We start from the raw sequence: 27,080 nt of genomic DNA, 5'->3' as shown, positions 1-27,080 counted from the left end.
ATAAAATTCATATTTTATAATAACCAGTCTATATAAAATCTGGAATGCATTGATGAATATTAATGCACAAGTCTATTGTTTGGCATTGACGGTGTGATAAAAGCAGCAGTAGTAGTTGTGTAGTAGCGCTTTAATGCTTGACTGCTTGACCGACTTACAAACTAACGCTCTGATCTTTGCCATTAAAGGTTGTTTACGAGTGTATGATTATTAAACCCCACATAAATTCCAACAAACACAAAATTTAAGGCACACAAACGCTAAAAGAGAGTTAATACCAAGGACGTTTGGGTGGGCCTTAATAAAAATGGATGGGACAAATTTTTCCAGAAAAGTGGAAAGGCGGCGCATTCGAACGGTTCTTTCACACTTTCAGGAAGCAGAATTTATGCATTATTTTCTCCCCCCAATTTGGAACGCCCAATTCCCAAAGTGCTCCGTGTCCTTGTGGTGGCGTAGTGACTCACCTCAATCCGGGTGGCGGAGGACGAATCTCAGTTGCCTCCACATCTGAGACCGTCAATCCGCGCATCTTATCACGTGGCTTGTTGAGCACGTTACCGTGGAGACGTAGCGTGTGTGGAGGCTTCACGCTATTCTCCGCGGCATCCACGCACGACTCGCCACACGCCCCACCGAGAGAGAGAACCACGTTATAGCAACCACGAGGAGGTTACCCCATGTGACGCTACCCTCCGTAGCAACCGGGCCAATTTGGTTGCTAAGGAGACCTGGCTGGAGTCACTCAGCATGCCCTGGATTCAAACTAGCAACTCCAGGGTTGGTAGCCAGCGTCTTTACTCGCTGAGATACCCACGCCCACAAATTTATGCATTTTTAACGATTTTTAAAATATATATTTGAAGTCCAAAAATTATATATCTGGTGTCCTGGGTAGCTCAATTGTAAAGACGCTGGCTACCAACCCTGGAGTTGCTAGTTTGAATCCAGGGCATGCTGAGTGACTCCAGCCAGGTCTCCTTAGCAACCAAATTGGCCTGGTTGCTAAGGAGGGTAGAATCACATGGGGTAACCTCCTCGTGGTCGCTATAACGTGGTTCTCGCTCTTGGTGGGGCGTGTTGTGCGTGGATGCCGCAGAGAATAGCATGAAGCCTCCACACGCACTACGTCTCCACGGTAACGCGCTCAACAAGCCACGTGATAAGATGCGGATTGACGGGCTTGGACGTGGAGGCAACAGAGATTCGTCCTCCGTCACCCGGATTGAGTCGAGTCACTACATGACCACGAGGACTTAAAAGCACATTGGGAATTGGGCGTTCCAAATTGGGAGAAAAAGGCAAGGGAATGGGGAAAATAAAAAAATCATCTCTAATATTCTGGGTGGCCCAGACCCACCCTTGGCTACACCACTAAAATAGATCAGGAAGGACTCTCAGGATCCCTATTTGGTTGCCATAGAGACGTGCCTCTAAGTATTATGGGGCATAACATAAGAACTAAAACAACGAGAGCAAGAATTGTATGGATCTGCACATGTTTCTTATGTAATTCAGTGCTCTCAGGTGTAAATATGAATACTAAACAGAACAGCAGACCTATGCACGTGATCTGCTCCATCATCATCATGATCATCATCATCATATATATAAAGACAAACATTAAACCAACACACACACTTACTGCATGACCTGAACCACATTATCAAGGTTTTCTTGTGAGCTCAGAAGGAAGACGTGATTTTAAACTACTATACCTAAATATAAAAACGTCTTTCTAATGCCTTAGCTACAATAATAATTACAGTAGCTAAAGAAGAAATGAAACTGTTTACGATGCATACAGTATGTTCATTCCTGGTAGAAGGAATCTGAGGCATATCCTGATGATTTTAGTATGGCACAAATAAAAGCCTGAGTATAATTAAGGAAGGAAACGGAATAGTTAATGGATCTCAGTCAGGGTAGACGGCATGTTTAATTTGACGTGAATGAAATAGAGGCTGTAAATCAGGGCTAGTCAATCCGGCCTGCCAATCATGTTTGTCTGGCCCTCCAACTGATTTATGATCAAATTGTCTATATACCAGATTGCGCAGTGCGCACAACTCGTTTGTAGACACGACCCTAAGCAATCAGCGGTGAGTTAACAACTCTCACTGGCATGTGCAACAGCATTCAGCCGTCATCGGTTGTGCGAACCGGAGGCTGGCGATAGTTACACTGCTTTGCTAAACATGGATCGCACCATGTAGGTGAGCATTTGATAGCGTCTTTTTCAAATCAAATGCATTTATATAAAATTGCTTAGTTATATAAAAGGGCCTTCGTAGCTTAGCGAGTATTGACGTGGACTATCACACCTGGAGTCGTGAGTTTGAATCCAGGACGTGCTGAGTGTCTCCAGCCAGGTCTCCTTAGCAACCGAATTGGCCCGGTTGCTAGGGAGGGTAGAGTCACATGGGCTAACCAAATTGGCCCGGTTGCTAGGGTGGGTTGAGTCACATGGGGTAACCTCCTCGTGGTCGCGATTAGTGGTTCTCGCTCTCAATGGGGCGTGTGGCGAGTTGCGTGTGAATCGTGGAGAGTAGCATGTGCCTCCACATGCTGGGAGTCTCCGCGGTGTCATGCACAACGAGTCAACGAGTGCGCGGATTGATGGTCTCAGAAGCGAAGGCAACAGAGACTTGTCCTCCGCCACCCTTAAAATGGCCATACCTTAAAAAAAGGTGACTATTTTAATATGAATAAATGCACAGTATTATTTTGCATGTTACTTGCGATGAAAGTGATAGCTAAGATGAATACGGAAAAAATCTGGCGCCCGCCAACTTTTCATATGGATAATCTGGTCCCCGCAATAAAGTAGTTGAAGAGCCCTGCTGTAACTGATAGACAGGTTTTTTATGTTTTGTTGACTTGGATCAACACCACAAAATCAAACGGACTATACTTTTACAGCCTCGTTTTTATCCATATCGCAACTATGGCACCCTCCCTGATTAATGCTAACGTACACTTTCCACGTGCCGTTCCGTCTTGCACACGCTAGACCGCTCAGCCTTTCAAAATATAATTTGCGCACTACGACTGCTTTGCAAAACTCTTTACATGTGGTTAACGACAGTTGCCAAAAATGGGCAAAAAGACGCGGACTGTCCACGCATGTAGACAAATAGGCTCCGCGCGGACAGCCCGCACGTACTGTACTGAATCACTTGCGCTACGAGAGTCGTTCTGGCACGCGGAAAGCCGAAGTATACACAATGACACTCAGAGCTGCTGTTGCAGTTAAAAAAAAATCCGCCACTAGACTACATTTCCCAGCATTCTCAGTTCTTTAGCCTCCTCTTATTGTTCATCTCAAAGTAGGGCTCTTCGCGTTTGCTAGGTTTAGTCCGTGTGGCGCCGTTAGGTGCTGGTCTGGTTGTTGTGGGACTGTCTTTGAGCGGGTTACTGCTGGCCAGAGGTTTCCTCAGAGGAGCCGGTTTAGCACTGATGGGCGCAACAGTTTGTGCTGCGCAACCTCTGCTCTGCTCGACAGGTTTACTCTTATAGGTTTTCGTGAGAGGGATGGACGCTCTTGGGGAAACTATCGTCTGTTTCGGGTTGTTCTGCGGAGCCCTCGCTATTCCTGCCAAACGAGGGGAAACAGGGCAGGCCTTCCTGGACTCTAAGTGTAAGCTGGAGGCAGGGGACAGGGGGCATCGCTGTGCGGTCCATGAGCGTGCAGGCCCGGGAGGCGGGCGGTCGTCGCGCTGCGAAGATCTTTGGGGAAGCTGGGCACAGGGCGAGGCTGAAGGTTTGGGTAGTTTGCAGGTGGGTTCGGGACAGACCGGACTGCGGGGCTGATTGGGCGATCCACGCGGCCGTTGTTTGGATTTGGAGGGGACGGGGGCCTTCGGAGTTACTCCGCTCATGCCTGGCTGGGTCAAGGGGCTTCTTTTTGGGACAGGTGAGGAAAGTGGGGTGGTTTTGGGGGAGGCAATGGGCATTTGAAGGGTCTTTTTGGGTGCTTTAGTTTTCCGGGGCAGGGAGGGTGTGGAAGCAGGTGACTGGAAGTAGCCGCGGGGTGTGCTGGGGCCCGAAGCGGGCGTGTTGGGTTTGGACAAAGAGGTGGTGGAGGAGGAAGAGGACGACTCTGGGAGGAGGTTAACGGCGGCAATGGGGTCCATCGTGGGCAGCTGGGTGGTCTGTGTGATGAGGGCGGGGCCTGGGCTGGATGGGCCTTTCTGATAGGCTAAAATCTTCTGCTCTAGAGTGGTAAACTGCAGCACGCGGTCAGGGTCGTATTTCAGCAGAAACCCTTTCAGAGTGTCCCAACCGCCACCAACACGCACCATCACGTGCTTTCCATGGAGCATCTGAGAAAGTAAACACTGCGTTTTATTAATTATATCTTATATTATTTATCAAAACATGTGCACACGCACACCCTCTCCTACCAGTTACAAAAGGTATAAAAGTTACAGCGACAGCCCTAGTTATTTTACATTCCACTAGAAGGTTACACAGGTTTGGAGCAACATGAACGAATAAATTATGATAAATAGTTTTTGGGTGAACCATTCCTTTATTTCCACCCTCTGTTGTGTCTGTGGTAAAGCTGCTCTCACCCTGATGAACAGGATCTTGTCTCCCAGTCTGTAGCGACCCTCAGACAAATACTCAATGGAAAACCTCTGCGAGCAGTTACAGGGAGAGTCGTCCTGGTCACCACGATCCTACAAACACATCAAAAAGTTAGAGTTTAACATAGCTGGAAGCGTAAAGAGTGCGAGAGAAAAATCCTTCTGCAAACTGTTTTTAATGAAGGAAAAATAACTCCTAGGTTACAGATGGTGCGTCAACGTTAGGTCCTGCTCTGATCCCATCAGGCCTTCAGACCCAGGACTTAAGAGACAGCAGTGTCCCGCTGTTTATTTGGCAGAGATGCAGTAAGTTTGTTGTGGTTTCTAGCATTTAGGGCAGAAATGTTCACCACGTGAAGCCTCTCAGTTAGCAACAGCTGCTGTTTATTCACTCAACAAACAATAACTGGGTCAAAATGGAAAGATATTGAACTTTAAATTACAGATTCATGGAGATAATTAAGCCTAGAATGGATTTGAATTGCAGAATGAGTCATGATTTATTGCCCAAAATGTTTTTGCATGTGCATAATACAATTTGGGTCAATAAATTTGCAAGTGTAGAATTAAAAATGTAAATCTGAGGCCATGGTTCTCAGCAGGAAACCGATGGAGTTTGTACTCCAGGTAGGGAAGGAGGTCAAGTACCTCGGGGTCTTGTTCATGAGTGAGGGGACAATGGAGCGGGAGGTTGGCCGGAGAATCGGGGCAGCGGGGGCGGTATTGCACTCGCTCTATCGCACCGTTGTCACAAAAAGAGAGCTGAGCCGGAAGGCAAAGCTCTCGATTTACCGGTCAATTTTCGTTCCTACCCTCACCTATGGTCATGAAGGCTGGGTCATGACTGAAAGAACTAGGTTCGCGAGTACAAGCGGCCGAAATGGGCTTCCTCAGAAGGGTGGCGGGCTTCTCCCTTAGAGATAGGATGAGGAGCTCAGTCATCTGTGAGGAGCTCGGAGTAGAGCCGCTGCTCCTTTGCGTCGAAAGGAGTCAGTTGAGGTGGTTTGGGCATCTGGTAAGGATGCCCCCTGGGCGCCTCCCTAGGGAGGTGTTTCAGGCACATCCAGCTGGGAGGAGGCCTCGGGGAAGACCCAGGATTAGGTGGAGAGATTACATCTCCACACTGGCCTGGGAACGCCTCGGGGTCCCCCAGTCAGAGCTGGTTAATGCGGCTCGGGATAGGGAAGTTTGGGGCCCCCTGCTGGAGCTGCCGCCCCCGCGACCCGACTTCGGATAAGCGGTTGAAGATGGATGGAAGGATGTGCATAGAATGTTTCGCAAGCATCAGAAAAATAGATGGAAAGTATTTTAATGCTTTGCATAAGTGTAAATCGTGTTGTGAATCTGTAACTTAATATTTGCATTAAATAAATGTGTTCTTTTTTTTCACGCTTACACTTTTGGCATTGTGTGTTGTCTAAATATGGCCAAACGCAACGTTATGGTGCGTTCACCTACAACGCGAAGAAACTTTGACCGCTGGATTATAAATGTGCATTTAAACTCGCATTCTCGCGAGTAACGCAACCCGCGAGTATTCCCGCTTCTCTTCCGGGAAAGGACAGGAGGCGGGGCTTCTAGGACTTGGTTCATAGTAAATTAGAACCAATAGCTGGAATTAAGTAGACCTGCATATTTTCAGAACTTATCAGGTAGTCCAACTTCCTTGCTCACTTTCCTCCAAGCGATGTCTTTATTCGTCCGGTCTCTGTACATGTATGACATTGTGTCGTACAACTCCGGGTGCCCACACACTGCTACAACAATTCTGTCGTCTTCTGCTACTACGTCAGTACGTCAGTGACATCCGGACAATCTCAATGCTGATAGGCTTTCGCAACAACGCGTCATGCGGATTTTTCGCTCGAGTTGAAAAATGTAAACTCGCGCGAATGAAGCGATTTTGCGTGTTCAGGTCGCGCCATTCGCTCCATTAGCGTCTTAGCATTGACATTGTATGCAATCACGCCGCGCAAAACGCTCGCGTCGCGTTGTATGTGAACGCACCATAAGGATGTCCTGAATGGCAAAGTGGATTTACAGCATAGAAAGAGTCTATGTTTAAAAATAATCTTTCGCAAGTGTAAACGACTTCCAGAAATGATCTGATATAAAATGTTTCGTCTTCGCTTTTATTGCGCTCACACTTTTGGCACGACTTTCTCAAGGCGGGTCTACCTGCTTCTTGTAACCAATCAAATTGACTGGTTTACTCTGATCTGATTGGTTAAATAACGTGACGGACAGATTGTTCTTCATAAGGCTCATCGTCGTTCCTCTGGGTATCTCTTCTCTCTTTAATATTAAACTGAAATATCAATACATGTTCTTTTATTGTTTATAAATAGGAGTTTCAATCTGGTGTTCAAATGTTTCCTCTTGCTGCTGTTAATTATCTTGGAAATAAATATGGTTATTGTTTGGTTAATTTTCTATTAAAAGAAATATGAATGTTTTGGCATTATACATTTTTGTAATTTCTGGCTAATTATGGTTGATTGCACTTCCAGTTTGTGTAACATTGGAAATAGGAGGTCAAGTTAAGTACATTTCAGTGTGGTGTAAAGTTTCACACTGGGTTAACGTGTATGTGTGCGTGATACTCACCGTGTGGTACAGGGCACCGTGCTGACAGCACACAGAGAATGTTTTGCCTGGAGCGGAGTCATCAGTCATCATTAGACTTTCTTCCAGTTCAATTTCCTTCTCCAGTTGAACCAAAACCGGAGGCTCCACCCCGTACCTAAACAAAAACAATTGTAGACAAACAAAGCCTCCGCTTCTGAGTCAATCCATGCATCTTGTGCATGACAACGGAGACACACAGCATGTGGAGGCTCATGCTACTCTCCATGATCCACACACAACTCACCACACGACCATGAGGATGTTACCCCATGTGACTCTACCCTCCCTAGCAACCGGCCCGATTTGGTTACCCCATGTGACTCTACCCTCCCTAGCAACCGGGCTGATTTGGTTACCCCATGTGACTCTACCCTCCCTAGCAACCGGCCCGATTTGGTTACCCCATGTGACTCTACCCTCCCTAGCAACTGGGCCAATCTACCCTCCCTAGCAACCGGCCCGATTTGGTTACCCCATGTGACTCTACCCTCCCTAGCAACTGGGCCAATCTACCCTCCCTAGCAACCGGGCCGATTTGGTTACCCCGTGTGACTCTACCCTCCCTACAACCGGCCAATTTGGTTACCCCTTGTGACTCTACCCTCCCTAGCAACCGGGCCAATTTGGTTACCCCTTGTGACTCTACCCTCCCTAGCAACCGGGCCAATTTGGTTATACCATGTGACTCTACCCTCCCTAGCAACCGGGCCAATCTATCCTTCCTAGCAACCAGGCCAATTTGGTTACCCCATGTGACTAACCTCCCTAGCAACCGGGCCAATTTGGTTACCCCATGTGACTCTACCCTCCCTAGCAACCGGGCCAATTTGGTTACCCCATGTGACTCTAACCTCCCTAGCAACCGTGCCAATCTACCCTCCCTAGCAACCGGCCGATTTGGTTACCCCATGTGACTCTACCCTCCCTACAACCGGCCAATTTGGTTACCCCTTGTGACTCTACCCTCCCTAGCAACCGTGCCAATCTACCCTCCCTAGCAACCGGGCCAATTTGGTTACCCATTGTGACTCTACCCTCCCTAGCAACTGGGCCGATTTGGTTACCCCATGTGACTCTACCCTCCCTAGCAACCGGGCCAATCTATCCTTCCTAGCAACCAGGCCAATTTGGTTACCCCATGTGACTCTAACCTCCCAAGCAACCAGGCCGATTTGGTTACCCCATGTGACTCTACCCTCCCTAGCAACCAGGCCAATCTACCCTCCCTAGCAACCGGGCCTATTTGGTTACCCCATGTGACTCTACCCTCCCTAGCATCCGGGCCAATTTGGTTACCCCATGTGACTCTACCCTCCCTAGCAACCGGGCCAATTAGGTTACCCCATGTGACTCTACCCTCCCTAGCAAACGGGCCAATTAGGTTACCCCATGTGACTCTACCCTCCCTAGCAACCAGGCCAATAAATTTACCCCATATGACTCTACCCTCCCTAGCAACCGGGCCATTTTGGTTACCCCCATGTGACTCTACCCTCCTAGTAACCAGGCTAATTTGGTTGCTTAGGAGACCTGACTGGTAACGTCACTGTCAAATTTTTCTACTTCTAATTCATTGCATGCAGTCCATTTACACAACCAACTTCTCATGAATGTGCTGTCTTTGTTTATATTGCTGGTGTTTGAGGGAATGGACTATATAATAGGACGCAGATGGAGCAATAACGGGAGAAGAACCTCAGAATTAAACAGCACTTGACCCAGCCCATTAGTGCTGTGCCTGCAAAATTTCGCCAAACCCACTTGCGCCTAGACTCAGCGCATGGGTGCACAAAACTTCATGGCCATGCCCATCGACTTTGAGCTTGTGACTTAAAGCATAGTGCTTGGAGGCCTGGGTAGCTCAGTGGTAAACACGCTGGCTACCACTGCTAGAGTTCGCTAGTTTGAATCCAGTGTGTGCTGAGTGACTCAAGTCAGGTCTCCTAAGCAAGCAAATTGGCCGGTTGCTAGGGAGGTTAGAGTCCCATGGGGTAACCTCCTCGTGGTCACTTTAATATGGTTCGTTCTCGGTGGGGCACGTGGCGAGTTGAGCGTGGATGCCGCGATGCATGGCAAGTCTCCACAAACGCTATGTTTCCGTGGCAACACGCTCAACAAGCCACGTGATAAGATGCACGGATTGACGGTCTCAGACACGGAGGCAGCTGGGATTCGTCCTCCGCCACCCTGATTGAGGCGATTCACTACACCACCATGAAGACTTAAAAGCACATTGGGAATTCCAAATCATCGAGCTTAGCACTAGCACTCTTGATATAGGGCCTGTATGTACAAATAATGACTGGTAAATTCACAGCAAGTTTGCCAGAACCCTATATTTTTCATATGGGCGGTAATTCACAAGAACAACATACAGGCACTTTGCCATGTGTTATTAGAGATGATCTAGAACTGACCTGTTTCACAGTATAGATCTCCATTCACTAATCTGTAACTCTCGCACCTGCCCCCAACCTAATTCCTAAGCCCCTGAAGCAGCAGCCCCTGACCCCTGACCCCAAACCACAACCAGACACCGGTCAGAAGAGCAGGATCACTTACCTGGAGACGATGTGTCCGATCTCCAGCAGACACAAACACACCTGCCGAGGGTTTTTATGCAGGACTGAAGGGGGAGATGAAAGCAGTTGCTATGGTTACACTGTACAGATTTAATTAGTTCATCAAATATCTTATTTTCCTTTAAATGTAACCGTTTGATGTATTATGAAAACATACTGTAACTTAAAAATAAAAATAAATCACACCACCAAAAAATATTGGGCAACATCAGCCAATCATAACAGAGGTACATGAAGTCTTAAAGGTACAGTAGCAAAAGCAGCCCGTTTATAAATGTAAAGGGTCAGAAAGGGGGTGGTATGATAAACTAAATGACGTTTTTGATGTAGAAACCCTTGACTAATATTATAAGTGTCTGTCTGAGAGATGCTTGTCCAGATAAGATACAATCGGTGTCACTCATGACACAAAGAGTCCCGGCGCCATCAGGTTAATGACTAACTCCCCAGATCGTGCACACACTCATTACGACCAGGGATTTCAGGAGGGACGGGGACATCCAGGGCCCTCAGCTTAGCTGACGTACACGGCACAGCTCAGAGCCAAAGATCCGCTGAAACGATTACGGCCTTTTAAACGGCTCAAAGAGAAACTGCTACAGCAGGACCACAGAGGACAGGCGGGAGGACAATGGGCTCTGTTTAAATGCATTAATTTAGCCAACATGATTAAAGTCCTGCAGTAAGAGACTACAGAGAAGGACTGACAAGGCTGAATCATAAACTGAAAAACTAAGGCATTTTTATAGTCTTTCCTAACTATGACAGGCACAGATAGAGTTAACAAAGGCTTTGTTAAAATTTAACTGCGGTCGCTTTAGCTAGCACATTCTCATTAGTTGTCATAGCAACGATGCAAACGTTTAGCAATGGATGTTTTTCATGTTTCAAATTAAAAAATGAACACATTCTTCGCAGAAAATGGCTTAAAAAAAAAAAATGTGAGGTGGCGACATGTGCAATGTTTATTGTTGCTAGGGTTGACAACTGTCCCGTTTTTGCCGGTACGTCCCGTAATTTTTATGAAATAACGACATCCCATACGGGACGCCTTTTGTCCAGTATTTTAGCAATCTTCCTTAGCGCACCTCCTTGGGTTGGTAAAGCCAGTGTCTGTATTATTTTAAAAGAGGTTTGCACTGGGCTGGGATCTGGGTCGCTTAGCGAGTATTGACGCTGACTATCACACCTGGAGTCGCTAGTTCGAATCCAGGGTGTGCCGAGTGACTCCAGCCAGGTCTCCTTAGCAAACAAATTGGCCCGGTTGCTAGGGAGGGTAGAGTCACATGGGGTAACCTCCTCGTGATCACTATAACGTGGTTCTCAGTGGGGCGTGTGGCGAGTTGTGCGTGGATGCCGTGGAAGCCTCCACATGTGCTAACTCACTCAACAAGTCACGTGATAAGATGCGCGGATTGACGGTCTCAGATGTGGAGGCAACTGAGATTCGTCCTCAGTCACCCGGATTGAGGCGAGTCACTACACCACCACGAGGACTTGGAGCGCATTGGGAATATATACATATACAAATTAATTATATCCCAGATTTTGCCACAAAAATCCCAATAATAATCCTAAAAACAATTTTTTATTTTTCTTTATTTGGTCCATAACGCAGGACTTTTAACTGTAAACAAGCCCAAAATACCAAGTCTCCCAGCTTGGGAGATGCTTTGAGACTTACCCAAACCCTCAGACTCAAACAGATACGTCTCGTCCACTCCTATTTGCCGACACCAGGACAGAAAATTTGCTGTGTTGTCACGAGCGAAAAACGATCCAGGGGAGGCGTTTCTCTTGAACCGAATCTTCTTTGAGGACAGCTGTTGACAAAACAGACGCACAGTTAACACTAGCGATACGAGTGCCATTGTCACGCAAAGTTTCACACGACGTCTCTTACTCACCGGCGTTTGGTCGGAGTCCTGCTGGATTTTGCTCTGCAGAATTCCAACCAGACGACAAAGTCGGACACCGTTATCCAGCTCCTCCATGAAGCGTTCGACTCGGACTTCCTCTCCTGTTCACACACACATGCATCAAAGAACTTGTTTATACTAATGCAAGGAAAAGTGATTTAGCCCTGAGAGTCCGTCATCAACGTTTTCTCTCAACAAAGAGTCAGGACAACTTATCTGAGAGCAGATTTACCCAGCATCCCACTGAGCCAGATGGCGAGGTCCTCCTGCATGGGCAGCAGTGTGGCCTCGTGCCGCATCGCCAACCACTGGTCGTACTGGAAGACATCAGCCAGACCCGGACCGGGCCGTGGAGCCCGCGGGCAGCGAGGACTCTGTAACGGGGTTTCAAACTTCTCACCAAACCAAGCCTGAGAGACAGAGAGAGCGAGTGAAAGAAACATGAGCACCAGTCAGCTCACAGTTGGCAGAATTGAGTAACTAAAGCGTTTTTCTTTATTCAAACTGCAAAATGAGATTCGGCGCTGGCGTACTTCATATGAAATCGAAGAACGAATGTGTGTGACGTCTGGCAAAAATCTGGTGTTTTTCAGTGCGAACTTTCAGGAAAACTTCATACTTAATGCCAAATATCTTCTTACTGCCATTGGTCCACGTCATTGGTAGGTGTGGCCTGAAGCTCCACCTACTTTCCATTCAGCCAGTTAAGTTAAGATTATTAGTGAGCTGGTGCAAATTTACCTACTACTGAACAGTCGTTCTTCTAGAGAAATTTTCCAAGAATATTTACACCGTTTTTAACTATCGGTTATCGAAAAAAAAACTCTTGATAGTTATTTCTCCGTGGTCGGCGCTGCAGGTACAGTCTGAACTCCTTGGTTCAACAATATAAATGGCGCCCTCTAGAGGTTAAATACTAACCAATCACTTACTCCGCGTGGAGTTTGTTGTCCAATGTGTCTAGGCCAAGTATAGAGATGGGCTCTTCAAACGCGGTACAATAAATCAGTCATTTAAGACAACCAAAGGTGGTTTGATAATTTTTTTTTACTAATTCCTGCCTTGGAGAATTGCATTGCCAACATTAGGCGAACATTAGCTGTTCAATGGTTAGTACAGTATTATAGGGATCTGGGTATCTTGGTGAGTATTGATGGTGACCATCACACCTGGAGTCGTGAGTTTCAATCCAGGGCGTGCCGAGTGACTCCAGCCAGGTCTCCTTAGCAACCAAATTGACCCGGTTGCTAGGGAGGGTCTGGGTATCTCAGCGAGTATTGACGCTGACTATCACACCTGGAGTCGTGAGTTTGAATCCAGGGCGTGCCGAGTGACTCCAGCCAGGTCTCCTTAGCAACCAAATTGGCCCGGTTGCTAGGGAGGGTCTGGGTATCTCAGCGAGTATTGATGCTGACTATCACACCTGGAGACATGAGTTTGAATCCAGGGCGGGCTGAGTGACTCCAGCCAGGTCTCCTTAGCAACCAAATTGGCCCGGTTGCTAGGGAGGGTAGAGTCACATGGGGTAACCTCCTCGTGGTCACTGTACCGTGGTTCTCGCTCTCAGTGGGGTGTGTGGAGAGTTGTACGTGGATGCCGCGGGGAGGAAACACGCTCAACAAGCCACGTGATACGATGCACGGATTGACAGTCTCAGACGCGGAGGCAACGGAGTGTCACTACGCCACCATGAGGACTTAAGAGCGCATTACAAATTGGGGAGAAAATAAAATACAGAATTATAAAGTCAAGGTTGGAAACTGTACTTTCTGTGGGTCCACCAACGTTTAAAAGTAATAATAATAATACTGCCTCCATAATTTGCCATTTAGTCCAAACGCGCCTACACAGTGTGTGTGTGCGCGTGCGTGCGTGCGCGTGTGCATGCAGGAGAGAGAGATTTCGGCTATTAATCGATTTTAGATGGCCAGATTTATTTTTTTGGGCATATATTTTTAAATAAATACATTTATTGAAAAGGGATTATTTTATTTTGACCGTCATCGTTATGATTTCTCTGCTGATAATTCCTCCACATGGGAAACATTTTTAAATGGCTTATTTTGGGGAAGGCAAGTCCTTTATTTTGGGCTTGTTTCTCTTGCAAGATCTGACAACACTGCAACTGGTTTACCCCCCAAGCACAGAGACCGTTATTAACCATACGGACGTGTTTGCTGCATGCACACTATGACTGTATAAACTATAAGCTCTGTTTTAACAAACAAGCAAGGCCACTCCAAGTGAATTCCCATAACCCCTCTGCTACCTTATACACATGAACACTGCTGTTCCCACACATGCATCAGATTCCCAGGAGAGAGAGAGACAGCCTTAGGCCTCTTCTAACAACACATATGGAGCATTTCATCTGCTGCTGCACAAAGCTTGACTAATTAAACAGGAAAGTGTGTATGTGTGTATGTGTGTGTACATATATGGGGGAGTTCTATTCATCTTGTGTAATAAATCAAAGATTACCATTCCATACAAGATTACAGCTAACTCTGTTTAAGTTTCACTTACACTACTTCCAGTCTTTTCTCTTGGATAGGTCAGGCACTCGCGCACTAACAGGAAACACCAGTGGTGGACGAAGTACACATACCATGTACTTCAGTTAAAGTAAAGATACTCAAGGTAAAATATTACTCAAGTAAAAGTAGAAGTGCTGCCTTTAAACATTCACTTGAGTAAAAGCACAAAAGTATTTGCCTTCAAATGTACTTAAGTATCCAAGTACTATGATTTTTTATGGCCATAATGTCCTATTATAATTTGTCACAAGACTCTTGCTTAACTCAGTCTACATGAAGACTAATGTCACTCTTGGCACACCAATCTATTAATAATATGACATTAATTAGTCAGATGTATATATATATATTATATTTGAATTGAATACATTTTTTGTGTGTTTAATTTTGGAGGGAAGGGGACTGTTCCCATAAGGTATAATACATTTACAGTATTTACTGTATATATTTTTCTCGAGTGTCTATGGTCATAATTATTAACATCCTAATGTTATGATACATTCACCTAAACCTGCACAACGCATTAAATATATATATATATATATATATATATATATATATATATATATACACACACACACACACACACACACACACACACACACAGCACACACATACATAGAATATATATATATATATATATATACACACACACACACACACACACACGCACACACATATATATATATACACACACATGCACAGACACACATAGAATATATATATATATATTCTATGTTATGGGAGCAGCCAATTTCCTCCAAAATTAAACACAAAAGCGTATTAATGCAGTGTTTCTGCTACTCCCCAGAAAAACAATGCTATTATAAGCAAGTCATTTTAGTGTCAACATAATAAGCAATGTACATTATGCGTCAATATTTACCGATAATTGCTGCAATAATAGCTGCTGCTCTCTGCCCCGCTTAAAATCATTGGCAACGCAATTTGTTTGGCACTATTGAGAGCTACACGAATCACGTGACGCTGGCGGCGAGATCACTGTCGCAACCGTCTATGTTCGCAAACTCTCATATTTAACGGCTCTGGGGTGCGTTTCCCGTACAACGACGTAACTTGCTGCTCCACTACCGTAGTACGATGCACTGTTGAAGAAATCAACTTGCTAGTCACGACTGTTTCCGAAACCGTATTGTCGCAAATTGGTTGTTCAACCACGTTGGTTAATGATGTCACACATGTGGTGGAGTAAAAACTACTTTTAATGAATCTGTTTGCGATCGAATTAATGCTAGATGTTTTGCTATAAATTACGGACATGTCATCTGAGGACTATCTCATATTTTTCTCAGTTATTTGCTTTATTTCCAGATTCAATCATAGGCTCGATCTTACGCACTAGAGCACGTTCACACATGCGCACTCTTCAAAAACGGTGCTTTAAATCTATTGACAAACTAAAAGACATAAAGGACATTTGTATATCTTCTAAATAAAAGATACTGATTTTACTGAATGTCATCTTGCTTATTTGGCTCAAGATAATAATGTATTAAGCCCACATGTTATAATAACAAGAAACTCTGCTTCTAACCACAGGTCGAGAGCTGTCGTTCCAACCACACAACTCTGCGATGCTGTTTGCGAATGTTCGTTGGAATGATGGTTTCGGGAAACACCGACTCGTTGAACTATGATGATAACGACGGAACTTGCGACCATAGTGGGCTAACGATGCTTTTGGGAAACGCACCCCTGGTTCGCGCTTAGTAGATGCCGCCAAGGCAAGTTCAAAACAAAGCGCGAGCTGTACTGTGATTGGTGGCTCGTTTGACCAGTTACATTTTTATCCACTCATAAATAAAAAGGAACGACTGATTTTGAAAATGTAGTAGAGTAAAAAGTAAGATATTTGACTTTGAAATGTAGTGGAGTTAAAGTAAAAGTCTCCCCAAATTTAAATACTTCAGTAAAGTACAGATACGCAAAAAAGCTACTTAAGTACAGTAACGAATTACATTTACTTCGCTACTGTCCACCACTGGGAAACACCCCTCTAAATATATCAAATAGGACAGCTGTGGTGCGTTAGCTAGTTTGTCTGTCTGGTGTGTTGACTCACACGTGCAAACAAACGACTGATTGAACAAACAACATTTGGCATTACATAATGCAGAGAGTTCACACATGACAGATATAATAACAGATGCACACACATGATTAACCATCACTCCATTGGTTGACTGTCTTGTGGAGCTTTTCCTTGAAGGGGTTTGTATGGCACTATTCATTGTAAACGGATTAAAACGAGCCTACAGCGGGTTATGTGATAATCTGTGTGGAATAAACACAAACGAAGACCACAAAATAGATTTACAGAACACAAACTGACAGCTACGTCCCTCTGGAGTAGTCCAGGGTCAGGTGAACAAATATTAGGCTTGGAATTGGGTAGCAAACTAATTAAACCGTTACAGTGGTTTCGAACACAACCGCTGTGACATCACTTTGTACAAGCCCCGCCCACGACTGTTGACGGACATGTCTGTTTGCGTGTGTTGTTTCGTTATAGCATAGTGAACGTTGTAACAGTATTTGCGTGTGTGTGTGTTGCTCATCCATTTTTGCAAAACTGCTGAAAAAACTCCACAACAAATAAATAAATGTATCAAATAACCATTCGGAAACTTTCTGCTTCATTCTCAAACTTGTTACTTCTGACGGAGTCTCTCCCTCATCAGCGCTTATGATGTGTCGTTATCCGAAGCGGAGATGTCAAAACTCCGCCCTATTCTGGATACGGGGGCGGGGAGCACCAGCTCATTTGCATTTAAAGAGACACACACAAAAACGGCTTGTTTATATTCCCACCCAAACATTGCCATTTTCAACATGGTATAATAAATGATCTGTGGGCTATTTTGAGCTGAAACTTCACAGACACATTCTGGGGACACCAAATATTTAAATTACATCTTGTGAAAAGGGGTGTAATAGGTGCCCTTTAAGGCCTGAAGCACATAAAAACTAAACTAATAAGAAAGTAAAAGTTATTGCATACCTGCAGACCGGCCTGAAGCGCCATCATTAATGTCAAGGAAGATTCACCTCCACATCCTGAGAGACGGACAGATAAAACACGGCAGCTCAGCAAATATCCACAGGCTCAGCACACACACACACACACACACACACACACACACACACACACACACACACACACACACACACACACACACACACACACACACACACACACACACACACACACACACACACACACACACACACACACACACACACACGTTAAGCTCAACTGACAGCATTTGTTAAGCACAAAAATGTTTTTTTTTTTAAATAAAAAAGCAGCAAACATCAATGTTCCAGTGAGACACTTACAATGTAAGTCAATGGGGTCAATATTTGCAGTGTTTAAAAAAAAAGACAGAAATATGAAGCTTATAATTATATAAAAGCACTTACATTAATACTTCTATCAAACCTTGTGGATAAGGCTTTTAGAGCTTTAAAGTGGTTTAATTTATCATTTCTGTGGGATTATAGCAATGACGTTGTAAAGTCCTTTTTAAAGAAAACAAGGCGAGTTGAAATTAATTTTCGTGGTAATCAACATCATGCAACAAATGCGGTCGATTGAACTTGTGTTGAGCCCGGAATATTCCTTTAAAAAAAAAAGGTTTAAAGTTGTTTGTCCCACAGAAGGACTGACAAGTACGTGCAAAATGATTTAAAATGACTTGTTCTTTAGCACTATTGTTCTTGTGCAATTTATCATATCCTTCAAACTCTTGGGCAATACAAATGTAGTTTTTTCATGCAAATAAACCACACAGAGAGAGAGAGAGAGAGTTCAGTAAACATAAGCACAGCTGAGGAAACAAAACGAAATGTCTTCTTTCTCAAACACACACACACACACACACAAAACACACACTCTCCAAGAACGCCACTTTAAAAGAGCAATAAGAGACACTCACACACACACACACACACACACACACACACACACCTTTTAAATCATTGTGAGACTCTCCATAGATACAGATCTCATGATCATTTCTATCCCCAAACCTCAAAAAACCTTTTTGCATTTTCAAAAAAAAAAACATTGTCTAGTATGTTTAAGAAACCATTTACAATTTGGGGGCCGCTGTCCGGACCCAACAATGTCGGTGCTCTCAGGTTTAACTATCCTTAACGTAGCATAAACATATGTGCGCGCACACACACACAGTCAGACTCACACACACACACACACACACTCACATGGAATCGGTTTCCTAAATCTCGAACATCTCAGTCATCTTCATATAACCAGTGACAAACTCACCTGAGACACTCACTCACACACACACACAAGTCCAGGTGCCACTAGACGTTCAAATCAGAGTCCACCACAACACACACCTGAACACAGTAAATCCCAACACACACTTCTGCAGACCCACTCGCTGCTCGTTGACAGAACATATGACAGAGAAGGGAACAGAGAGATTGACTAATGAAGCCGCTCCGCAAACCCCCATCCAATCCCAGCCAAGCATTTACAATGGCTCTATTGTTACAACCCCCTCACACACACACACACACACACACACACACACACACACACACACACACACACACACACACACACACACACACACACACACACACACACACACACACACACACACACACACACACACACACACACACACACACACACACAGTCCAAGGTTTGCTCACTCAAGAACCACACCACAATCTCCTCCGTTGCACCATAAAAAAAAAAAAAGAAACCACATATTTTCAAAAGGGCATTAGAGAATAAACACAACTGACAATACCACGGCGAGCGAGAGAGATAGAGAGAGTGATAGAGAGAGAGATAATTACTAGAAGAACAGCATGTGGGGACACAATGAAAAGTGCTCAAATCAAGCCAGTCTTCTGTGCACTTCCAACCCACAAAATGTCATGCAACAGAGACACACAAAACCCTGAATTGATGTCTGAGGGTTATGAAGTGGGTGGCAGCGCGGCTCCGTGTCTCAAGGGCCACATTCCTCTGTCGGCACACACCCGCTGAACATAATGGCCAGTGGAAAGAGCCGGTCACTAACGGACGCTCTGCCCGAGTGCCGCGACGCACTCGTAACTGATCTGTGCATTTATGAGTGCGTTTCTATCCACTAACGATGTTAAAGTAATAGAACAGGTTTTCAAACTGGGGTCCAGGGACCCCCAGGGCACAGCAAGGGGGTGCTGAGAGAGCCATTATGTGTACAACATTATAGTTTCATTCTCAAATCGTGAAATTAATCACTAGGGTTGGGACGATAGAGTTGTCAGGGTTCGATATACGATATGAGGTTCACCATTCAATATAATCTCAATTCAATATAATAACAATTAAAGAGACAGTACACCCAAAAATGAAAATTCTCTCATCATTAATTCACCCTCATGCCATCCCATACAGTGCAAGTGAATGGTGAAGTTCCAAAAAGCACATAAAGGCAGCATAAAAGTAATCCATACGACTCCAGTGGTTTAATCCATGTCTTCTGAAGCGCTATGATAATTGTGGGTGATAAACATATTCAATATTCAAGCACTTTTTTACTATAAATTCTCCTCCCTCCTCAGTCATGCTGCACTTTAAGAGTGCGTCTCAATCAGCTCCCTAGTTCAGTAGTCAGGGCACTGTTTGGGGAGTTGGTCATTTTAAGAGCGGTCTCAAATCGCAAAATCGTTACGGTGCACCAAAACATTCGCTCCCTTAAAAAAATCCCAAGTCTCAAGTCGTTAGAAGACGAGCACAAAGGGGGGTCTGGGTATCTCAGCGAGTATATACGCCGACTAGCACACCTGGAGTTCGCTAGTTTGAATCCAGGGCGTGCCAAGTGACTCCAGCCAGGTCTCCTTAGCAACCAAATTGGCCCGGTTGATAGGGAGGGTAGAGTCACATGGGGTAACCTCCTCGTGGTTGCTATAATGTGGTTCTTGCTCTCGGTGGGGCATGTGGTGAGTTCTGCGTGGATGCCGCGGAGAATAGCCGGAAGCCTCCTCACGCGCTATGTCTCCACGCGCTTTAATAGCTACGCGATAAGATGCGTAGATTGGTGGTCTCAGATGCGGAGGACCGGGGATACGGCTTGGAACAACATAAGCATGAGTAAATCATGACCGTTTTAATGCTTAATCCTTTAAATGTTCGTTTGAACTACTGTCCTATAAGATTAACTAATTTGAGCCCAAATCACAGATGTATAAAAAGAGGAGTAACCTCTCAGCAATTACACCGCGTCCTGAAGACACACAACAAGACAGTAAAGACAACGACTTGCATTGCAAAAACGAGAATGGGAGGAAGCCAGACACAACGCAAAGCATTCAAACATTGTAATCCCACTATAATGAACGTCTGTGTGAGATACACCCGATTTGTCGCTTTAATTAAATGCACCGACACAAAGACATGGGGGGTGCGGGTGTCCACATGGCTCCTCAGGTCATCTCATAATCACGTAAGAGGATCACGTACCCCGTTGGACGGCTGCGCTTCACTCTAGTTGTTAGCCGGCACGTGGCACATGCATGTCTAAGTGTGTGTGTTTGTGTGTGCACCAGTGGCTCACACATGGGTCCCAAAAACACCCCCCATCAATCAAAGCCCCTCCCCGTACCTTTGTGTTTTTGTTTGTGATCTTAATTGGCCTGCCAGTTGCTTTCATTAGTGGGCTGACCCATCAACATACAGAATGACTGTCCGATAAACTGCGGGTTAGAAGACCCTCCCCCAAATCCTGGAGTAAAGCCCCTCTTACACACCTGCCACCAGCCCAGGATCAGTGACACACACACTCACACTCACACACACACTTTTGCTCAATTACGCCAAAAAAAGAGAGAAAATATTATAAATATAATTTGTGTGCATTTAGGATACATGAAATGATAGCTATGAAATTAGCCTTACCAAGACAAAGAAGAGCAGGTGAACCCTGGGGGAGGGGTGTGGGTGTGTGTGTGTGGGGGGGCTCCCTTTTTCTCGCCAACTTCGCGTGCCCAATTCCCAATGCACTCTATTGGTACGTTCACATACAACACGACGTGAGCGTTTCGCACAGCCCGATTACATACAAAGTCAATGCAAAGATGTGAGTAGATGCAAATTCATGCCGGGAGGCACGAATAGCGCGACATCGCTTCATTACCTTCATTCGCATATTCGCAAGTAAAACATTTTAAACTTGAGCGAAAAATCCGCATGACGCGTTGTCGCGAAAGCCAGTCAGCATTGAGATTGTCCGGATGTCACTGACGTACTGACGTAGTAGCAGAAGAAATCTGGAAAACTGAAGATAATAACTGTTGTAGTGGTGTGTGGACACCCGGAGTTGTACGACACAACGTCATACATGTACAAAGACCGGACGAATAAACACATGGCTGGAGGAAAGTGAGCGAGGAAGTTGGACTACCTGGTAAGTTCTGAAAATATGCGGAAAATATGCTACTTGATTCCAGCTATTGGTTGAACTTTACTATGAACCAAGTTGCAGAAGCCCCTCCTACTTGCGGGTTCACGTTACTTGGACGAATGCTTAAATACATTTATAATCCAGCGGTCAAACTTGCGCGAGCAATGCAAGGGGAAAATTTTCTTCTGGTGCGTTCAAATACAACGCGAAGTCCTCGTGGTGGCGTAGTGACTCGTCTCAATCCGGGTGGCGGAGGACGAATCTCAGTTGCCTCCGCGTCTGAGACCGCTCAATCCGCGCATCTTATCACGTGACTGTCATGAGCACGTTACCGCGGAGACGTATCACATGTGGAGGCTTCACGCTATTCTCCGTGACATCAACGCACAACTCACCACACGCCCCACCGAGAGCGAGAACCACATTATAGTGACCACGAGGAGGTTACCACATGTGACTCTACCCTCACTAGCAACCGGGCCAATTTGGTTACCCCATGTGACTTTACCCTCCCTAACAACCGGGCCAATTTGGTTACCCCATGTGACTCTACCCTCCCTAGCAACCGGGCCAATTTGGTTACCCCATGTGACTCTAACCTCCCTAGCAACTGGGCCAATTTGGTTACCCCATGTGACTCTCCCCTCCCTAGCAACCGGGCCAATTTAGTTACCCCATGTGACTCTCCCCTCGCTAGCAACCGGGCCAATTGGTTGCTTAGGAGACCTGACCTGGAGTCACTCAGCACGCCCTGGGCAGAATTATTCATATTTATATTCTGGTGTCACCATTGCCCTCTTCTGGCCTGATTATTTGTCCCCCTCCATCCCTGATGAATAATTTGACTCTTTAATGAACAATACGATTTAAGTTTTACAAGTTAAGGAAAGGAACTGTTTTGCACATGTCCTGAAATTAATAATAAATTAAAAAGTACCTTTCAATAAAATACAGAAAATATTTTTTTTTATCCGATTAAATCAAAGAAATAATCGAAGATGAATCGATAATCAAAATAATCACTAGTTGCAGCCCAAGTTGTCATGGCGAAATGTAAACAGAAACCATTGCCATGGTGATGCAAAGGCATGCTACAGGCCTAAGATACCAACCATAAACCAGCACTCAACAACAAACCCCCTAAAAGCTCAGAGGGTCTGGTGCACCCCCACAGTTGTGTCATTAATAAACTAACAGTAGATTCATAACAATGAGCAGCATGTGCACCAGAGATCATGGGGATTTAATCCCACCATTCATTCATTTCAGGATTCCCCCCTTTACTCTCCAGCTCAAGAGCCCTGGTGCCATGCAGCAGGCAGATGGTCCATTTAAAGTCACAGGAAATTGGGGCATTTTAGGGGCAGCTTACATGTGCCTGTGTTCACATAAACATAAATACAACAACTACCCACATCTCTGTCATAGCAGAACTTTATATTGCAGCAACATGTTATGTTTTCCCCATTATAGTGGGTGATATGGGTTATTCAATGGTTAATTTCAACACAAATTTCCCAAAATGATATCCCTATGACAGGATGGCCAAGTGCCTTAAGAACTGTGGTACATATGATAGAATATAATGATGCAAATCATAAAACTGCAGCAATCAACACTTGATTCACACAATGTTTACTCAACATTAATTGGTTGAGTGGATGGTCGTCCCCTGACAAGACTTTGGGTAGATTTTGAAACTGTTGAAATTTCCAACTATCTGCCAAAATATCAGTCCATTACTACTCCTTATGAGGAATCACTTGTGCTATAATATTCATCATTTGGAAGTTGTTTTGGATTAAAGTGTCAGCTAAATGTTAAACTGTAAATGTAAGTTATTCATGATGAAATGTCTCAACTAGCGACAGACCGATATATCATCAGGCCAAATAGATCAGCGCATATTTGGTCATTTGAAATGATCGAATTCGATGGATAAAAATGCTACCATGTAACCTGCGTTTATGTTGAGTTCCCAAAAAAATTACAAAAGTGTACATGTAAATTATTTATGATGAAATGTCTCAACTAGCGACAGACCGATATGTCGTCAAGACCGATTAGCTCAGCCGATATTTGGCTGTTTGAAATTAACGAATTTGGTGGATACGGTGCTACCATTTTACCTGCCCTATCAGCCAGATCCAAAAATTATAAATAGCTATGAATGTAAATTATTCATAATGAAACATCCCAACTAGCAACAGACCGATATATCGACCAGACAGATTAAATCAGACGATATTTGGACGTTTAAAATTCTCGAATTCGATGGATAAAAATGCTACTATGTAACCTGCGTTTATAGTGAGTAACAAAAAAATTGAATTTTTTATTTTAAATAAATAAAAAAAGTGTACATGTAAATTATTCATCATGAAATGTCCCAACTAGCGACAGACCGATATATCATCAGGCCAAATAGATCAGCGCATATTTGGTCATTTGAAATGATCGAATTTGGTGGATACGGTGCTACCACATTACCTGCCCTTTCGGCCTGATCCAAAAATTATAAACAGCTATAAATGCAAATTATTCATGATGAAATCTCCCAACTAGCGACATACCGATATATCGACCAGACCGATTAAATCAGCCGATATTTGGCCATTTGTAATTAATGAATTTGGTGGATAAAAGGCTACAATGTAACCTGCCTTTTCGGTGAGCTCCAAAAAAATACAAAAATTACATTAAAAAAGTGTACATGTAAATTACTAATGATGAAATGTCTCAGCTAGCGACAGACCGATATATCGTCAAGACCGATTAGCTCAGCCGTACCATGTTCCAAAAATTATAAATAGCTATAAATGTAAATTATTCATCATGAAATGTCCCAACTAGCGACAGACCGATATATCGACCAGACAGATATGTACAGCTGATATTTGGACGTTTAAAATTATCGAATTCGATGGATAAAAATGCTACCATGTAACCTGCGTTTATGTTGAGTTCCCAAAAAAATTACAAAAGTGTACATGTAAATTATTTATGATGAAATGTCTCAACTAGCGACAGACCGATATGTCGTCAAGACCGATTAGCTCAGCCGATATTTGGCTGTTTGAAATTAACGAATTTGGTGGATACGGTGCTACCATTTTACCTGCCCTATCAGCCAGATCCAAAAATTATAAATAGCTATGAATGTAAATTATTCATAATGAAACATCCCAACTAGCAACAGACCGATATATCGACCAGACAGATTAAATCAGACGATATTTGGACGTTTAAAATTCTCGAATTCGATGGATAAAAATGCTACTATGTAACCTGCGTTTATAGTGAGTAACAAAAAAATTGAATTTTTTATTTTAAATAAATAAAAAAAGTGTACATGTAAATTATTCATCATGAAATGTCCCAACTAGCGACAGACCGATATATCGTCAATCCCGATTAGCTCAGCCGATATTTGGCCATTTAAAATTATCAAATTTGGTGGATAAAAATGCTTCTATGTAACCTGCGTTTATAGTGAGTGCCAAAAAAATAAAAAGGCTAAATGTAAATTATTCATGATGAAATGTCTCAACTAGCGATATACCGATATATCGTCAAGACCGATTAGCTCAGCCAATATTTGGCCGTTTGAAATGAACGACGGGGATGTAAATGGATAAAAAGCCATTTCTGTTTTCCATTTTTGTAACTTTTGAGTACAAATAACACAAGCCCAATTTTGTTTGCATTATTAAATGGCGTCATGTTGGCAATATACCGGCCATCCTGTTCTTTAGATATCGTTGGGCCATTGAAATCCCCATATAAATAAGAATTCAGTTTCCAGAAATAGTTTATTGCTGTGTTCATTCTGTTAACAACACTTCAGAGTGCCGAAGTCTTGATAAACACAATTCCCTGCCAAGGACATGCTGAAATCTTTATGGCTGCAATTCACAGCAGGAAACACCTGCACTTGCATCCCTTCCATTACTCTGGTGCTGGACATATGTGCAGAAGACAATCTAAACTGAGAACGTCACAAGCTCAGCTGAGCATCATAATATACGTCATAATGAACAACTTAACTTTTTTTTTAATGTTTTTTTAATGGTTTTTTTTTTTATCTCACACTCAGCCGACTACATACGGGTGTTTGGGTTTGAAAAAGCAAGAATGCTTAAACTTACCAGCGTTAATGTGTGTTTGTTTCAGTTGTGAGTCTGTAAACAGTCTCTCTTCACTCGGATGAGTTTGATCCACGTTTCGCTCCGCAGCTGTAGAGGCGTGCGCGCGGAGGTGCGGGGACGCGCATCAATTGGGGCTCGTGCTGCTCTGCTGCCTTTCCTCATCTCGTCTGTGGAATGTTTGTTGAAACAGCCAATCAGAGCGCAGATCTAAAGACTCAGTGGGGAAGGGGGCGGGGACAAGAAAGCAGATGGGCGGTCTCTCCATCAACGCGCTACACGTCACGTAACTGAAAAATGAAAGCCAGGAATTTTTTCAGTGTGGAAATCATATTCTGTCAACATTTACCAAAAAGGCAAATTATTACAAAAATATTTTGGAGGACATCTCCACTTTAAATGTTGTTGGGGTGGTGTTTTTAACAGTGTAATTAATTAATGTAATTAAATTACTTTTTCATTGGTTAAAAAGTAAAGTAAGGGATGACTTCATTTTTCAGTAATTTAATTACAGTTACTTCTGATGTAATTGTGTTAAATACTGTATAAACTATAGAGCAATTCTATAGAAATCAATAGTGAATTTAAAATCTAAATTTAACATATAACATTAAAATATATGTTTTCTAATTTAACGCCGCACCCTTAAATTTTTTGGCCAGTTCATGAATAATTTATTTGATTTTATGTGATTTATTTGAAAGGATTAAAAGAACAGTTTCATTGGTCTCTTGGGCGCAATACGAGGGTGGGACGTGTGAACGGCGAGCTCTGCGCACTTTGCTTGTTTTAATAATATCTGTGTCACAAACCGGTGAGATTCGATACTCCCTGATCATTAATTGTTTTGGGAAGACAATATGTCAAAGAATTACAGACTTGGAGGATCATGCTGTAATACATCGATCGAGTTGCGGATGTTGAGAAATTAATTGATTATCTGGAGTCATCGGAGAGGGACTGCTAACCCCCTAGCAACCAAAGTAGATTTGGAATGCATTTGGGAAAAACTGGAGGATTTGGAGAATTGTAATCGATGAAACAATGTTTGAATTGTTGGAATTCCTTTGCAAATTCGACAAGAGAGAAACATGATCAATTCAAGACATGCAAGAGACTCTTACATCAACGAAAGGTCGCTTTTGCACTGATGTTTCCGGCCAAACTGAGATGAGATACTAAGGATGGACACAAAATATTTACATGTCCACAGCAAGCAACGTCCT

The 27,080-nt window shown here is 43.9% G+C and overlaps 1 protein-coding gene across 4 annotated transcripts; it reads right to left on the bottom strand.

Moving 5' to 3' along the window:
- Nucleotides 1–763: 763 nt before the first annotated feature.
- LOC127638948 (GAS2-like protein 3) lies at nucleotides 764–26,006 on the bottom strand. 4 transcript variants are annotated; one of them, XM_052120727.1, is made up of 9 exons: nucleotides 25,858–26,006; nucleotides 17,281–17,336; nucleotides 11,954–12,131; nucleotides 11,710–11,822; nucleotides 11,487–11,625; nucleotides 9,783–9,846; nucleotides 7,200–7,335; nucleotides 4,578–4,685; nucleotides 764–4,325 (listed from the first exon to the last, which is right to left on the bottom strand). In XM_052120727.1, exons 2-9 carry the CDS (start codon nucleotides 17,305–17,307, stop codon nucleotides 3,294–3,296), a joined length of 1,797 nt encoding a protein of 598 aa, XP_051976687.1. In that variant the 5' UTR covers nucleotides 17,308–17,336; nucleotides 25,858–26,006; the 3' UTR covers nucleotides 764–3,293. The 4 variants fall into 4 exon arrangements, with proteins under 4 accessions (XP_051976687.1, XP_051976689.1, XP_051976688.1 ...); XM_052120729.1 differs by lacking the exon at nucleotides 25,858–26,006 and adding an exon at nucleotides 18,571–20,115; XM_052120728.1 differs by lacking the exon at nucleotides 25,858–26,006 and adding an exon at nucleotides 18,648–20,113.
- Nucleotides 26,007–27,080: the final 1,074 nt, after the last annotated feature.

Source organism: Xyrauchen texanus, chromosome 47 (assembly GCF_025860055.1).
Source record: "Xyrauchen texanus isolate HMW12.3.18 chromosome 47, RBS_HiC_50CHRs, whole genome shotgun sequence".
In the NCBI taxonomy this organism is placed as follows: Eukaryota; Metazoa; Chordata; class Actinopteri; order Cypriniformes; family Catostomidae; genus Xyrauchen; species Xyrauchen texanus.
Note: the sequence above shows the minus strand (reverse complement) of the source record. Positions and strands in the feature narration are given on the sequence as shown.

Coding starts and splice junctions, on each gene's coding strand:
- LOC127638948 (XM_052120727.1), bottom strand. CDS start 17,307: ATGATGGCGCTTCAGGCCGGTCTGCAG. Junction 11,626..11,709: donor AGGACTCCGACCAAACGCCG/GTGAGTAAGAGA, acceptor TTTTGTCAACAG/CTGTCCTCAAAGAAGATTCG. Junction 4,686..7,199: donor ACGGTGCCCTGTACCACACG/GTGAGTATCACG, acceptor ATGTGTTTGTAG/GATCGTGGTGACCAGGACGA.